This window comes from Medicago sativa, chromosome 7, assembly GCF_051527215.1.
Source record: "Medicago sativa cultivar Bolivia chromosome 7, Bolivia_mono, whole genome shotgun sequence".
Taxonomy (NCBI): Eukaryota; Viridiplantae; Streptophyta; class Magnoliopsida; order Fabales; family Fabaceae; genus Medicago; species Medicago sativa.
In genome coordinates this window covers 61,132,210-61,148,212 of record NC_140755.1, presented here as the reverse complement: position 1 = coordinate 61,148,212, position 16,003 = coordinate 61,132,210, and the positions used below count along the sequence as shown (strand labels likewise).

General features: G+C 34.5%; 2 protein-coding genes across 7 annotated transcripts; one reads left to right on the top strand and one right to left on the bottom strand.

Annotated features, from left to right (window-relative positions):
* Window positions 1–2,233: 2,233 nt before the first annotated feature.
* LOC146907372 (UPF0481 protein At3g47200-like) lies at window positions 2,234–15,128 on the bottom strand. The gene is made up of 4 exons (XM_085724430.1): window positions 14,763–15,128; window positions 9,316–9,799; window positions 7,500–7,656; window positions 2,234–2,879 (listed from the first exon to the last, which is right to left on the bottom strand). The coding sequence occupies exons 1-4, from the start codon at window positions 15,032–15,034 to the stop codon at window positions 2,449–2,451; spliced, it is 1,344 nt and encodes a 447-aa protein (XP_085580556.1). The 5' UTR covers window positions 15,035–15,128; the 3' UTR covers window positions 2,234–2,448.
* Window positions 2,886–6,989, top strand: LOC146907373 (uncharacterized). 6 transcript variants are annotated; one of them, XM_085724425.1, is made up of 6 exons: window positions 2,886–3,662; window positions 3,806–3,892; window positions 4,450–4,917; window positions 5,159–5,664; window positions 5,769–5,882; window positions 6,395–6,989. In XM_085724425.1, the coding sequence occupies exons 4-6, from the start codon at window positions 5,437–5,439 to the stop codon at window positions 6,746–6,748; spliced, it is 696 nt and encodes a 231-aa protein (XP_085580551.1). In that variant the 5' UTR covers window positions 2,886–3,662; window positions 3,806–3,892; window positions 4,450–4,917; window positions 5,159–5,436; the 3' UTR covers window positions 6,749–6,989. The 6 variants fall into 6 exon arrangements, with proteins under 6 accessions (XP_085580551.1, XP_085580550.1, XP_085580555.1 ...); XM_085724424.1 differs by having other exon boundaries at window positions 3,748–3,892; XM_085724429.1 differs by having other exon boundaries at window positions 3,748–4,917; window positions 5,159–5,430; window positions 5,522–5,664.
* Window positions 15,129–16,003: the final 875 nt, after the last annotated feature.

Below are 16,003 nucleotides of genomic sequence, written 5' to 3'. Positions count from 1 at the left end.
AGGGTGTTTAAATAATTTTGTTAATTTAAATAATTTTGTTGGTGACAGACTTGTTATACTCCTTCTCTTAACTTGGAATTAGTTCGTGTGCTATCTTATTTTCTACTTCTCCTCAACTAAATTTGAACCAACTCACCCACTTCATTCTATTATGAAGTACTCCTTCTCTTCCTTCTTTTAATTCTATTACTTCTCATTGTAACAAGGTCACCTCGGTAGCGGGAATAGTAATCACGAAAGTTGAAGAGATATGTCGCGCTCCATTTGATTTCCTGCTTATGTGTCGATCTTCATCTGGGTTTGTCGCCTTGAGAACAGGGGCGGATCCCGACTTTAGGTACATGTGGAGCTAAAATTTCAAATAAATATTAATACAAACTATTTTTTTAATTGACAAATATTATTACCTCATTTTTTGATACAATACATTACAATAAATATCGTCTTCTATCTATTTGTTGAAAATGAGTTAAAATGACATCATTGTTAATTGCTAATAGAACATCTATTTCTATATCACAAGATAGTCATTTAACCATATGAAAGTGAGTGAGTATGTTGTATGTGTTTTATCTATTAAAAAAATAAAATAAAAAAATATAGGGAAAGCATGTGGAGCTATAGTCTCATATAGCTCCAACATGGATCCGCCCCTGCTTGAGAACAACAACAAACAAACTCTTCTTTGTAGCCTCCCAGCTTTCTTTTGATAAACGAAATAGGAAATTCTTTAGAGGCTTTGTTCACCTAAAACAAACTCTTCTCGCCAAAATTGATAAAGACAAAACTATTAATACTTGGTGATCCCATCAAAATATTATTAAAATCATGTGCAATTGCTTTCGACAGCTATATTATTATAATTCACCAAACTTATCTGCATATGGTACGTTGCTCTGCTCCAGCACCCATTAATTTAATTTGTCATCAAGCTCAATCAATATAGTTTGGTTGACAATATTACATTTTGCTATTCAAGCCTCTTGGATATAAAGACAATAAAAGTATGGTGAAAAATTAACTTAACGGAGGGAAAATAAATTAAAAAAGAGAAACATTGATTTGATGCGTTGGCATATAATAGTTTTAATTGGAAGCATATATAGTATAAAATAAAAATAATCCTTTTATACACCTGATCATGTGAGATTACGCTTTTGACTTTTCAAGATGCATCAAAGTGGCCCGAAATTTAAAGGAAATAATAAGCCCCTGGTGGGTTTAATTCTGCAGAACCTGAACTCAAGATGAGTTTGCTTAGATGACAGCAGCGCCACACATGTATATATTTTAATTTAATAGCACCGTAAGAAAAAATCACTTGGCTTTGGTCTGCAAACTCATATTAATTTGCAAACCATGTATATATATATATATATATATATATATATATATATATATATATATATATATATATATGATGAATTGAAACATGTGATTCTTAAATCAATCAAACGAAACATACGATGCCATATGGCATCACATAGGTTATGCGAAAAAATCAATTCAGGATTATCATCAAATTCATGATAAAGTGAATTAGTGGTGATTGGAAAAAATAAACATACACATCCTGCGTCGATATAAATAATAATGATATAGGAATAACTGAAACTGAATTCATGAGAATCGAGATCGATAGCACCTCTGAAACTGAATTCATGAGAATCGAAATCGATAGCACCTGGTGATTGAAAAAATTGATTGCTTCGAGGCAGTTTGACTTTGATCATTTGATCGCTTCATGGAAAACTGAATCTGGTTTGGTATTCGCCGGCCACCATCTCTTCGAGGTCGTCTGTAGGTTTTTAGGTTTATGAGTGTGGCCCGGGTCAAATTTACCGGTTTCCACAGACGGCGCCAACTATATTGCAAAAAAAGTACAATAACTGTAATTATGGTTTAGTATTATATTGGTCATATGCCTTGAGAATGCTCTCAAAGATTGTATTTATACCCTCTAAGGGCCTGATTTATCGTAGCTTAAGCAGTTAGTAATGAGGGTACTTATGTCTTTATGCCGAGCTCTATAGGCTTATAGAAGCCGGCTAATGCGGCACATTGGGCCCTGGAACCCTTTAGAAGGGCGCTGAAGCCTCTTGGAGGGTCTCTACACCCTTTGGGAGGACTTCTAGGTCCTGAAGAAGATATTGACGGTTCAATCGATAAACACAATATTGAATAACTCATCTAAACAAAATCAACATAATCGCACCAGTATAGTAGTAACATGTAGATCATCAATGAGAATATTAATTTATTCATGTTTCAATTGAAACACACAGCACAAAGAAAAAGGCACTCTTTATCTTTGAAATACATACTCATAGTCAAGACGTCAATGAAAACTTAACCTAAAATTTATTTATTAAAAAAATTCAACCTATTAAGAATCCAGAGAAGTGATGAGTGCCATAACGAAAACAACATTGTCATAACGAACCACCTTTATTTGCTAGCCGGGTGAACCGTAAACCATGTCTGAATGAAAGTAAGAGCAAGGGCGGTAAATGCAACCAAGAATGCAATAACGGTCCAAGGATTGTTGAAGTAAGTGCGAAAACCCAGCGCTATCCAAGTCTTGTATTTATTAAAGTAATGGTCACGTAATTGCACTTGGACTTCAAAATAGTTGACTATGTTAGTTACCAAGTCAGTACCTATGATATTGAAAAGACTGGCAACTTCCTCATCACTCCAAACGGTGCACAAAATCCCTTTTGATCTCAATGCCTTCACATCTTCACGATGGTCGATGAGTGAGTCCATGAAAGCTACATAAGAACAAAATCCGTAGTCGTTCTTAAAATCTGGACACATCTCATATGCAATCAGGTTGAGGAAAGTAGCGGCTGTAGTGTTGTTCACAGAGATCGTAGCACTACTAGAAAAACGCGATTTAGAGACGGATTTTAGGGAGGGAAGACAATCCCTCACTAATAGGGACGGATTTAGGGACGGATTTTTGTATTTTCCACAAAACATGAGTTGCCAAGCATTAGTAACGGAAATGTTTAAATACCCGTCACAAAAATTCCGTCACAAAAATTCCGTGACTAAATCCCTCACTAAATTCTTTAACTGTATGTTTGTGACGGAATTTGGCATGGACTTTATCCCTCTCTAATGGATCCCTCACTAAAACCCTCACTAATATCACTTACATAACTCTATCCAAGGCATCCCTCACTAAAACCCTCACTACTATCAAAACTGAATTATTTCCCCCTCAATTCTTTTCACGTTTTGGTTTTTCCCTCCTCTCTACTAAAATATCCCCCCTCTTTTTTTTTTTTTTTGGCTCACAAACACCCTAAAATAATTATCCAACAAAATTTCATACTCAAACCCAAGAACTCAATATTCACAAACCCTAAATTAACCAAAAAAATTTCCCAAACACTCAACCACTCTTCAGATAAAAAAATTTCCCAATTCACGTCAAATCTAAACCAAAGCTCTTCTCAATCCAAAAATGAATCGCTCCAAAGTTCCAAATCTGAACCAAATCTATCGATCCCAAACAGCAAGCTCTTCTCAAAAACTAATCGCAAGCTCTCATCTTCTCAGAATCGCACACACCTTCACGGAATCGCTGTCATCTTCACGGAATCGCATTCATCTTCACGAAATCGCAAAAGCTCTTCTCAGTCCCAAAATCGGTTAGTTTCAGATTCTTTTGTCAAGGTTTCAATTTTAAATTTCTTCCCATTCTCATCTTTACTAATTTATGTGTTTAATTTGTAGATTCTTCTGAATTTGATGTTGAATTTCTCCTCACTGTGCTCATGCTCTCACAATACAGATCTTCACTGAATCTCACTCCCAAAAGTGAATCTTCTTCCTTCTCCCGAAATCCTTTCTCAAATCTTCAGTGAATCTCAGAATCACGGTAACCACTCTCTCAATCTCAGAATTTATTTGTTATTTATTTTTATTTTATTTTTATTTTTTTCAGAGTTTTTTTCTTCAGTGAAATTGATGTTTGTGATACTGATGTTGTTTTAATTTATATATATTAACTGTGATTTTCATCATGGCCTTACTTGAAGTGACACTTGGATTTTGGGTTCGAATTTTGTTGATATGTGATATGGTGTTGATACAATTTAGAGCAGGGTGCTGTCCCTGATATAGGTCATTTAATTTTAAGAAATCGTCAAATTTGTACTTGGTTAAGCTTTTATGACTTTAAACTTAGTTATAAAGATACGACTTGTTGCTTTAACTTTGATAGCATTTTGATATTTATTTGAATTTATTTACACTCAAAACAGAACATACAGCGCATAAAAATGTATGTATTGTACATTATGTATGAAAACTGCTTCAGTTTTTGTATATTTGAATAACACAACTCGTTTTCTATTGTGTTGACTAATTAGCTAGTAATCTTTATGGATTAGTTATTATTAGCACTGACCCTCTTGCTTTTTTTTGGCTTTGCAGAGTCAGAAACTTCCTTTGAATTTTCTATAACCCTTCCATGTAACTTCTTTGTAAATATCATTGACAAAGATTACTTGCTATTCATTTTTAGACAAACACAAGTGAAAAACCAAATAATATATATTTTGACAAAGAAGAATATCGAGAGCAGCATCAGTATTGATTAGTGTACATTTTCCAACTTCCACCTCTTGATGAAATGAGTTATGTTTTGTATGTACACCTGTTATTTCCCTAAAAAATCAACAACTTTTGATATAGCCACTTTAAGTAGGTCACTGTGCTCTTTTAGAGAATGAACTAATCTGTTTTTTTTTTGTGTATGCAACTTTTGATATATGCCCACTTTTTGATGGGGCATGGGAGTTTTTTTTGGTGCAAACAAGCTGCTGGTTTTTGGCTGTTCTGTTGCTTTTGGTGGATTCTATCTGACCTTAACAGCACCTTCTGCTGTTCTTCTGTGCTGAGGTACCTGCGCAGCTGCTTTGTAATTGTAGTTTGGCCTGCTGTCCCAGCCTTTTATGTTTGTTCCCTTGGTAGTTTTCTGTTTTTGCATTTCGTAGGATAAGAAGTACTCATACCGACATGATAAGAAGCTTTTCTTACAAATAACCATTGAACTTTCTTCTGACATCTGTGTTATATGTTTTAGATATGTCCAGATTTTGATGTGTTAATCAAATATATGTTTTTTTATATGTATATATAGATGGCATGAAATGTTACTATGACGGGTGGAGGAAGAGGTACTGGTATAGGTATCAGTAGAGGTAGGAGAGTTGGGGGTACCACACTCATCTGGGAGAGGTATGGCTGCCACTACTCCATCACACTCTATTGTTGGGCAAGCAACAAATCCTTCCACATCTCATACAACAACAAACACACATAAAAGGATGTTGCTGTAAGGAGAGTTCTCACTACAACATTCTCCTTTTCCTCTCTTTATATTAGTCTATCTCAAATCCACCTTCCAACAAGGTAGCGATGGAGAAAACATTGCTCCTGAAGCTACTCACTCTTTTAGCTTATTTACTATGTTTTGTTACCTTATCAACATCATCATCATCAGCTACAGTGAAACATATAAATGCATCCAAGCTGAAGATGTTTGTTGATGACCTTCCTAATATGCCCAAAGTATATGGCTACAAGGTTGTAGATGGCGTTCCCAAATCAAAGTGTCTCAAGATTGGCATGTTCAAGAAGAAATGGGTATGTTGCTGTTTTTGTTTAATTTCCTCATTACATGCGAATATCCTCTTATTTTGTTGTCTTTATTGTACCATTCCAAATTCATTCTTTACTTGTTTCGATAGGACTATACCACAGTTCTTGAATTTCAGGAGCTAGATAACTTTCTTTCTTATCTTGAAGTTGTGTGTGATAAACTATCTCTAGATAAAATATCCTCAAAATCAAAGGATATTGCTGTAAGTTAATACTTCATGACCTTATTGAACTTGATGAATATTTAGTATTTAGTCTATTGTTAAGAACTGATGCTATTTCTAATTGTTTTAATAGATCTGCACTGAAATAATTGTTCATTTATGCTAGTTGTTGGGAACTAGTTATACACTGATGTTATTTTTATGGAGGTTCTACACTGATGCTAAATGTTAAGCACATATGTAGCAGTCTGCAAGTGTATGTTTAATCAATTAGCTTAAAAGATATTAAGAAATAATATAAATGTACCTATGACTTAGACTGAGCACTGACATTTCAATTCTTTTTTTTTTTATTCCATACCAATCCTAACTCCACTTGATGCTTCAGTTTTTGTAATATAGGCAAGCAGTGAACACAGTATAATAATGTTGCTTGTGGGAAAAATAATGAATTGTCTTGACAAGAAGATATATCAGAATGTTAGTTTGTTTTTGTTGACTGAATGAAGTATGAAATTATTACTTGTTAGTAAAATATTATTATTTTGCAGGATGAGTTTGAAAAAAGGATTATTGAGAGGGATTCACATGAGGAGGCACTAGGGGATGATGTTTCTAGACATGAAAGTGACAACATTATCTTCTTAGATGTTGTTGGAGTAAATAAGAAGGGTCGTATATATGGTTTGGGCCCGGAAGCTGGGAAATATAAGCCATTTAGATCTTCCATATCTGATGGCATCTTACATTCTGAATTTGAACAAATGAGGGCTGAAAACACATCACTTAAAGAGAAATTGAAGGCTCATGAGAAGTTGATTCGTGCATCGCGGGAGCAAATGACTAAATTGATGGAAATGATTTCTCAAGGTCATCTACACCCACCTCTACCTCCATCTACTTGATATATAGATATATAGTATGTATAACATATGGTTATTTTGATAGCTTGGTTGCAAACTTAGTTAATGTGCTACTTCTAGTACCATTAAAAATGTTTATGCGTTTCTTATGAAACTTATTTTGAGAGTTTCCTTATGACTCATGTATTTTGAGAGTTGAACAATGGTTGTAAACTTATTAAGTTTCCTCATGACTTTTATGGTGATGGGTATGAAGACAATTTATCAATTGTTTTTTATTGTATATTTATAATTTTCAACAAGTTTAATATAGTAAATATATTTACAATACTAATATAATTAATTAATGAAATCTGGTTTGAGATTTGTCATTAAATTTCTGTTTGAATTAGTGAGGGAATTTAGTTTCATCACAATTAGTGATGAAATATGCCTTCACAATTTGAGAGGGAATAGCAATCCGTCATTAATTAGAGACGGAAATATTGGTAAACAACTATGGAATAGTCCCTCACTATTAGAGAGGGAACAAGAATCCCTCACTGATTACTGACGGATTTGCCAAAGTTTTCTGGTGCATATATAGTGACGGATTTATATGATTAGTGAGGGATTTTATCCGTGTCAATTAGGGACGGAAACCAAAATCCCTCACAAAAATTTAGCAAGGCCAATATTCTTAAGGGATTACCGGTCGTCACTAAATCCCTCACTAAATTCGTTAGTGAGGGAATTATGGTAGTTTAGTGACGGATTTCTACCCTCTCTAAAATTGATTTTTCTAGTAGTGTAGGAATAGTCAGTTTTGCAGTAAACCATCCTTCAGTGAAATCTATATCTGTTGACCAATGTGTCAATCTTGACTTAAGTTTTATTCCTACTGCTCTTAGATCTTCTATGCCCCTGTATGTAATCGGCTTGAACTTGGGACTCCATTTTACGATATTACTCTATGTTTAATCAGAAATGGATTGGATCATCTTACTTATGATAATGAAAAAAATTAATATTATACTTTCTTTGTCCAATAATAAAAATCGAGTGAATAGGCAATTTCCCCCCCGAAATTGTAAGTTTCATCAATTACCCCCCTGTAGTTAACGAAACATCAATTAGCCCCCTGAAATTGCATAACGTTAATCAATTTACCCCCTCCGTCAATTTTTCTGTTAACTGTTTACGGTTATGATCAATTACCCCCCTGAAATTTTACACTTATGTGCAAAATGCCCCCTGAACTTGAAAAATTTTAAAAAATTGAAAAATTCTGGAAAAATATTAAAAAAAAATATTAAAAAAAAAATAAAAAATTCTGGAAAATTGAAAAATTAATAAAAATGAAAAAAATCTGGAAAAATTTATAAAAATAAAAAAAATCTGAAAAAATTTAAAAAATCTGGAAAAATTAATAAAAATAAAATAATCTAATAAAATGAAAAATAATGAAAAAATTCTGAAAAAAATAAAAAAGATTAAAAAATAATATAATCTAATCTTTTTTAATATTTTTCATTTTTTTTAATATTTTTCAATTTATTAGATTATTTTATTTTTATTAATTTTTCCAGATTTTTTAAATTTTTTCAGATTTTTTTTATTTTTATTAATTTTTCCAGATTTTTTTCATTTTTATTAATTTTTCAATTTTCCAGAATTTTTTAAATTTTTCAAGTTCAGGGGGCATTTTGCACATAAGTGTAAAATTTCAGGGGGGTAATTGATGTTTCGTTAACTACAGGGGGGTAATTGATGAAACTTAAAATTTCGGGGGGGGGGGGGGGGGGGGGGGGGGAATTGCCTATTCACTCAATAAAAATCACTTTTGTAAAGAAAAAATATTTTAAAAAAGGAAAATGTTAACCAGTGCCCCTGGGGCACTAGTTAAGCAAACCAAATATAGTATAAATGTCTTGGAACTTGTGTAGTCAAATTTTAAAAAGTGTAAAACATGATGTTTTCAATGCAAATATTTCTTTTTTTATTTCCTTAACTAGTGCCCCGGGGGCACTGGTTAACAAGACCCTTTAAAAAAAGGTGTTATTCTCGAGTGACACCAGGGGCTTAGGATTCAAAATTAAGAAATTCTTCCACAAATATTTTAATTTCAAATTTATTGAATGCACAAATTTTCTAATAAAAAGTTGAAACACTTAGGATATAAGTAGATAGACTTAAAACTAATAAAAAAAAGTTGAAATTCTGATGCAAATATAGAAACGTAACAAAGATAATCACTGTTTCAAATTCTGTCCAAGTCTTAGAGGCAAAATTTAGTGATCAATTTTTTTTTGGATTAAATAAGAAAATAGTCCCCTTAAATATACCAACATTTGATTTAATTAAGTCCCCCTAAAATATTCTTTAGGTTTTTGGTCCCTCTAAAATTTTTCATCTATGAAATTAGTCTCTGCTCTACATTGAGTATTACACTAGAGCAGAAACTAATTTCATAGATGGAAGAGGGACCAAAAACTCAAAGCATATTTTAAGGCGACTAAAATCAAATGTTAGTATATTTAGGGGACTATTTACTTATTTAACCCAATTTTTTTGTCTATAATTGCTATTTCAATCTTTTCTAGTGTTTTTTATCGTTAATTGTATTGTACCTTGGACTTGGACGTAGTGAGAATGATTTTGCGCTGAAGATCTAGAAGATGAGTGGGTGTCTCTGACTGTGACTCATTTGGTAATGGTATTGATACACTATGTTCTCCTTCTCCTTTTCCTTTTGGAACTATGCCATTCTCCTTATCTGACTGTGACTCATCTGGTGTGAACCAAGGATGACAATTGAGGAAATTTTTCATGGTCATTATCAATTCACTCTCTTCGTTATCTTTCCACAATAGATTGAGTACTTCATAAGGAAGTTGATTCTCCAACAAAAGCACATCCGTTATCAAAAGATCCGGTTGATCAAGCTTAATATTCATGGCCCCTTTCTCCAAGATATGGAGCAAAGAACATCCATCCACAAACAACATCCACGACAACTTTTCTTCAAGGCTACCAAAGCCTTCAAGAGACTTTCTAGTTAAATTTAAAACATCGTCGCTAAAACGACCCTTCAGTTTATCGATGTTAGTATTATGAAAACAGAGAAATGGGAAAAATGGTTTCATTCATCATAATGTGAAATGAGAGTACAACAACTATTTATAGGAGTTGGTAATTACACTTAGCCTAATTACAAACTAATGAAGTTGAATTAAGACTAAGTATGATAACAGACTTGGAGTGCAAGTAATTGCTTATTGTCTAAGTAACATCAGAAGCAGTTATCTACATCAGAAGCAGTTATCTGTTTTCTTTCTTCTTCCTCTAATAGCCCCCCACAAGCTGGAGAATGGTAAATATTCAACATTCCCAGCTTGAATAAGAGAGTATGAAATGGTTGTGGAAGTAAAGGCTTGGTAAAGAAGTCTGCCAGCTGATTAGTGGAAGTTACAGGAAGTAACTTCATGATGCCTGCTTGTAGTTTTTCTCTAACAAGGTGACAATCAATCTCTAAGTGTTTAGTTCTTTCATGAAATACTGGATTGGCTGCAATGTGAAGAGCACTTTGATTGTCACAATAGAGGACTGGAGGTTTGACAAGAGTGACCTGCAGATCCTGAAGAAGGTAAAGTAGCCATTGCAACTCACAAGTTGCAGCCCCCAAAGCTCTATATTCAGCTTCTGAAGAGGATCTGGAAATGGTCAATTGCTTCTTAGTCTTCCAGGAAATCAAGGATTTACCAAGAAAAAAACATTGGCCAGAGATTGATCTCCTTGAATCCAAGCAACCTGCCCAATCAGCATCAGAGTAGCCTGACAAAAATAAAGAAGAATCTCTAGGAAAGAATAAACCTTGACCAGGAGCATTCTTCAAATATCTCAAGATTCTTGTGGCTGCCAAGTAATGTTTCTCAGTAGGAGAATTAAGAAATTGACTGAGTTGTTGAGTGGCAAAGGTTATGTCAGGCCTAGTATTGGTAAGGTATATCAACCTACCAATGAGTCTCCTATAGGAGGGAACATCAGCATAGGGAGGGCTGCCATTAGAATGAATCTTGAATGATGGATCAGAAGGTGTAGAAGCAGGTTTAGCAGCAAGAAATCCAGTGTCAGTTAAGAGATCAAGGCAGTATTTCCTCTGGCAAAGATGAATGCCTTGAGAAGAATGGGCAACCTCTAAACCCAGAAAGTACTTCAATTGGCCAAGATCTTTTATTTTGAAAGAAGCATGCAGAATGGCTTTGATATTGTCAAATTCAGAGAGTGAAGTACCAGTGATAATCACATCATCAACATAAACAAGCAAAGCTGTGAAAGAAGTGTCAGTCTTTTTGATGAAAAGAGAATGATCAGAAACAGACTGAATGAAGTGGTTATGAATGAGAAGTGATGTGAGCTTTTCATACCACTTTCTACTTGCTTGCTTGAGGCCATAAAGAGATTTAATGAGTTTGCAGACCTGATTTGGTTTGGAAGGTGTGATACCCTGTGGAACAAGCATATATACATCTTCTTGAAGATCACCATGTAGAAAGGCATTATTTACATCCAACTGATGAATGTGCCAATTGTTCATAGATGCTAAAGCTATAACAGTTCTGACAGTTGTGAGCTTTGCAACAGGTGAATAGGTATCAAAGTAATCCAAACCTTCAATTTGGTTGTATCCTTTGGCAACCAATCTGGCCTTCTATCTCTCAATGGAACCATCTGCATGATACTTGATCTTATAGATCCATCTGCAACCTATAGGTTTGACATTAGGTGGCAGATCAACCAGTTTCCATGTCCCAGTATTCTCAAGAGCAGACAGTTCAGCTTGCATAGCTTGCTTCCAACAATCCAATTTGCTTGCCTCAGCATATGTGGTAGGCTCAGTGTGGGAATCAAGAGACAAAGCAAAAACACAATGTGAAGAAGACAGATTATTATATGACATGTAATTGGAAATAGGTTATTGAACAGCAGAAGCAGAAAAATTACACACATAATCTTGTAAATGACTGGGTAATTGAGTAGTTCTAGATGATTTTCTGATGACAGGTGGTGGTGGAATGGGTGAAGTAGGCTGATTATCATCAGGAGTAGGTGGATCAACATCAATAAAAGATGGAGGGACAAAGGGTTGAGTGACAGGAGTGACAGAAATAGGGTTACTTGGGGAACAAGAAATAGGAGAAAAATAATCCCAAGTAGTGGTAATAGTTGATGGATTGGTGGGATATGGGAGAATGTGTTCATGAAATTGGACATGTCTAGAGATATGAATTTCTCTAGTGTGCATATCTAAAAGAACATAGCCCTTATAACCAATAGTATAGCCTAGAAAGACAGATTTTCTGGCTCTTGAAGATAATTTGGTTCTATGTGATTGAAGAGTAGTGGAATAACACAAAGAACCAAAGACTTTAAAGGATGACTCTGCAGGGATAGAGTTATAAAGAAGTTGATATGGGGATTTATTATGCAATGTTGGTGAAGTGACTCTATTTATGATGAAAACAGCATGAAGCAAAGCATATGACCAGTAAGAAGCAGGTAATTTTGATTGAAACAAAAGGGCTCTGCCAACATTCAAAATATGCTGATGCTTTCTTTCCACTCTCCCATTTTGTTGGGGAGTCTCAACACAAGATTTGTGATGAACTATACCTTTGGAAGCATAAAAGGTATTGAGTAAAAACTCAGGGCCATTATCAGATCTGACCACTTTAGGTGTAATGTGAAACTGAGTATGAATGAGATTGATAAAGTTTTTGACATGCTGAGAAACTTCAGACTTGGATTTTAACAAAACAATCCAAACAAACCTACTATGATCATCAAGAATGGTAAGGAAGTATCTATGATTATGTATGGATGTGACAGCTAAAGGGCCCCAAATGTCAAAGTGTAAAAACTCAAAGTTACTAGAAGCAACAGAAATGCTATTGGGAAAGGGTAATCTTTTTTGTCTAGCAAATTGACAAATGTCACAAGCTGCATGATTATCTATAGTGAGAGTAGGATAAAGATGAGACATGTGATTGAGTCTTTTATTAGAAACATGACCCAATCTGAAATGCCATAAGGCAGACATAGGTATAGTAAAATTGGAATTGGTGACAACATTATTGACATAAGTTTTATTTAGAAACTGACATGAAGGAGAATCTAAAACTAATCTATACAGACCTCCAACTTGTTCACCCAAACCAATCATCTTCTGGGAGTGAAGGTCCTGTAAGAAACATTTGTTTTCATGAAATGAAGCAAAACACTGTAATGATGCACACACTTTGAATATAGAAATCAAATTCAGTGTGAAAGAGGGTGAATATAGAACATCTTCAAGATAAAAATCAGGAGTGAAATGAATGGTGCCAGCATACTCAACCAATACAGATGTACCATTTGGTAAATTAACAGGTTTGGAATTGATCTTATGAAAAGAAGTAAACCAATCAATGCTAGAAACAATATGTTCATTTGCACCAGAATCTAAATACCAAGTATTATTGGAAGCAGTAATAGAACAAGTGAATATGGATGATATACCTGACTGTGTGGGAAAGTTTGAATCAGAAGCAGATGAAGCATGAATATGATTGGCACTAGCTGATGAAAAAGGTGCGGAAGCTGCAGGAATCAAATTGGCTTGTTGTAACAAGCTAACAAGCTGATCATACTTTTCTTGAGAAATACTGGAACTAGGAGAAGCACTGCAACTTCCTGGTTGGGCCTCAACATCATCATTACTACTAGAGGCATTCACTGAAGGATTGTGCTTTTGAAAATTAGGATACCCATGCTTCTGATAGCAAAAATCAACTGTGTGATTGCTTTTACCACAAAATGTACAATGTCTAGGAGGTTTGGAACCATTGTAATATCCTCTTCCTCTACCTTGAGGTTTGCGTGAATCAGCAGCATTCACAACAGAGAAAGGCTCAATATTGGAAGAAGCTATAGACAAATTGTTGCTTTCTTCCTGAACCACAAGAGAATATACTCTGTTAATGGAAGGAAGAGGATCAAGCATGAGAATTTGCGTTTTCACCACATTAAACTGATCATTGAGACCAGTTAAAAATTCCATGACTTGATCTTCAAGTCTAAACTGGCGTGCCTCCCTCATTGCAGCACAACGACAGGGATGAGGACAAGTGCAGTGAGGCATAGGTCTGTGGGAATTCAACTCTTCCCATAGAGATTTCATTTCAGTGAAATATTCTAACACTGATCTAGAACCTTGTTTCAAGTTGTTGATCTTAGAACGAAGCGAAGAAATACGAATCTTATCAGCTTTGGAGAAACGTTCTTTAAGGTCAGACCAAGCATCAATGGCGTTTTCATGGAAAACTAGGGTTTGAGCAATTTGTGGTGAAACTGAATTGATAATCCAGGATTGAACTAAGTGATTGCATCGTTCCCAAGCAGCACGATTCAAATCATCTTCATCAGGAATCTCCAAGGATCCATCAACAAATTTCAATTTGTTTTTCGCGCCAAAAGCTCGAATCATGGATCTACTCCATGCGAGGTAGTTTGTTCCATCCAATGGAGGTCTAACCAGAACAGAGTTTGGTCCTTCACTTGGATGAACGTAAAAGACAGATTCAGTGTCTTGTTGATTTTGGCGAGGCATTGCAGAGAAGACAAAAATTCAGTAGAACGAAGGAAGAGCAAGATGAATGCTGAACAAAGACGCAAAAATCACGAAGAATCTTCAAAGAATGATGAAGATCGAAGCAAAAAACGATGAAGATGAAACTGTAACTAACTTTTCCGCCATGGATGAATCAAAAAAAAGCTCTGGATACCATATTATGAAAACAGAGAAATGGGAAAAATGGTTTCATTCATCATAATGTGAAATGAGAGTACAACAACTATTTATAGGAGTTGGTAATTACACTTAGCCTAATTACAAACTAATGAAGTTGAATTAAGACTAAGTATGATAACAGACTTGGAGTGCAAGTAATTGCTTATTGTCTAAGTAACATCAGAAGCAGTTATCTACATCAGAAGCAGTTATCTGTTTTCTTTCTTCTTCCTCTAATAGTTAGCATCAATCTTTTTGTGTAGTTCCTCTGGACTAAGTCCAGTGTTTTCTATGTATTCTGTTGCCCACATAAGCTTGTACTTCTCTCCTAACTTCAGATCTTTTCTGTCATGATGGATAGGACCTATTGACACCAACTTGGGTGTGTAGTACTTCCCAAAATTTGGTATCTTTCTGCGGTAATATGCCACCCTTTGTATCTTGGGTCGTGAACTTTCGGGTGTTTGCTTTGAATTTTGTAACTCCGCAAATTTTTTTTTAATAGTTTGGGATGCCATCATTCATTCAATATACTAATGGTTGAGAGATATTGATCTAAGTTACGAAATTATGAATCAAAATGCGGATTATATATTATGGACTCAGTGATAGTGCTGTAGTTTTTTCCATGCACTCACTCACTCACACGTTTTATCTAATAAGTGAAGGGTACGGCTCTGAGGTGAAAAGGAGAACCACATGTGAAAGTGATAAGAACAAGAGAAAATTACTCTTTCTTTTTTTTGGCAGAGTAATTAGTAATTACTCTTTTAACTTAAGAAATTGTTCATTGATACCCTGCTCGTTCCAACGGCAATTACCGTTGAGTTCTGATATGCATGCAGGTAGTATTTATTACCTCTATACAAGTACACAAATGACCTGTAATTTATAAACATAATTTGCATCAACATACAACTGGTTCGACTACAAATTAAAACTCAATCATAAGCCATATCATTACATAATCATCAAGGCCGGATCTTGCGGTGTGCAAACAGCTCAATGGAGTTGGGCCTCCCTAAATTATGAGCCTAAAAAAAAAATTATAGTCCAATAGTACTACTAAGTGTTAGGTGGATGTTTTTTTGGGAGTGTGGTTTGAAATTCCTCATGCATACGGTAGCGATTTTCACTTTTGAGTGTACCGCATATATACGACATCTTGTATTTATCTTTTAAAAAATTTAAATAGATTATTGTTCTTTAAAAAAAATACATTTTTTGTTTTATTACGGGCTTCTCTTCACTTATAGAACCGAGTCTCCAGATTCGTAGGAACGGCCCTGATAATCATTGATAATTGAACTAAACTAGTATAGTGACCCGTGCCAAGCACGGGAAATAAAAAACTTTTTTAATCAAATGTATAGATTTTATATCATGTTATCTTAAAGTTATAAGTGTGGTTATAATTTAAATTTGATATGTAAAAAAATATCATCTTAATTTTGTTAATTTTGTATATATTTTGAAATATTTAAACATTG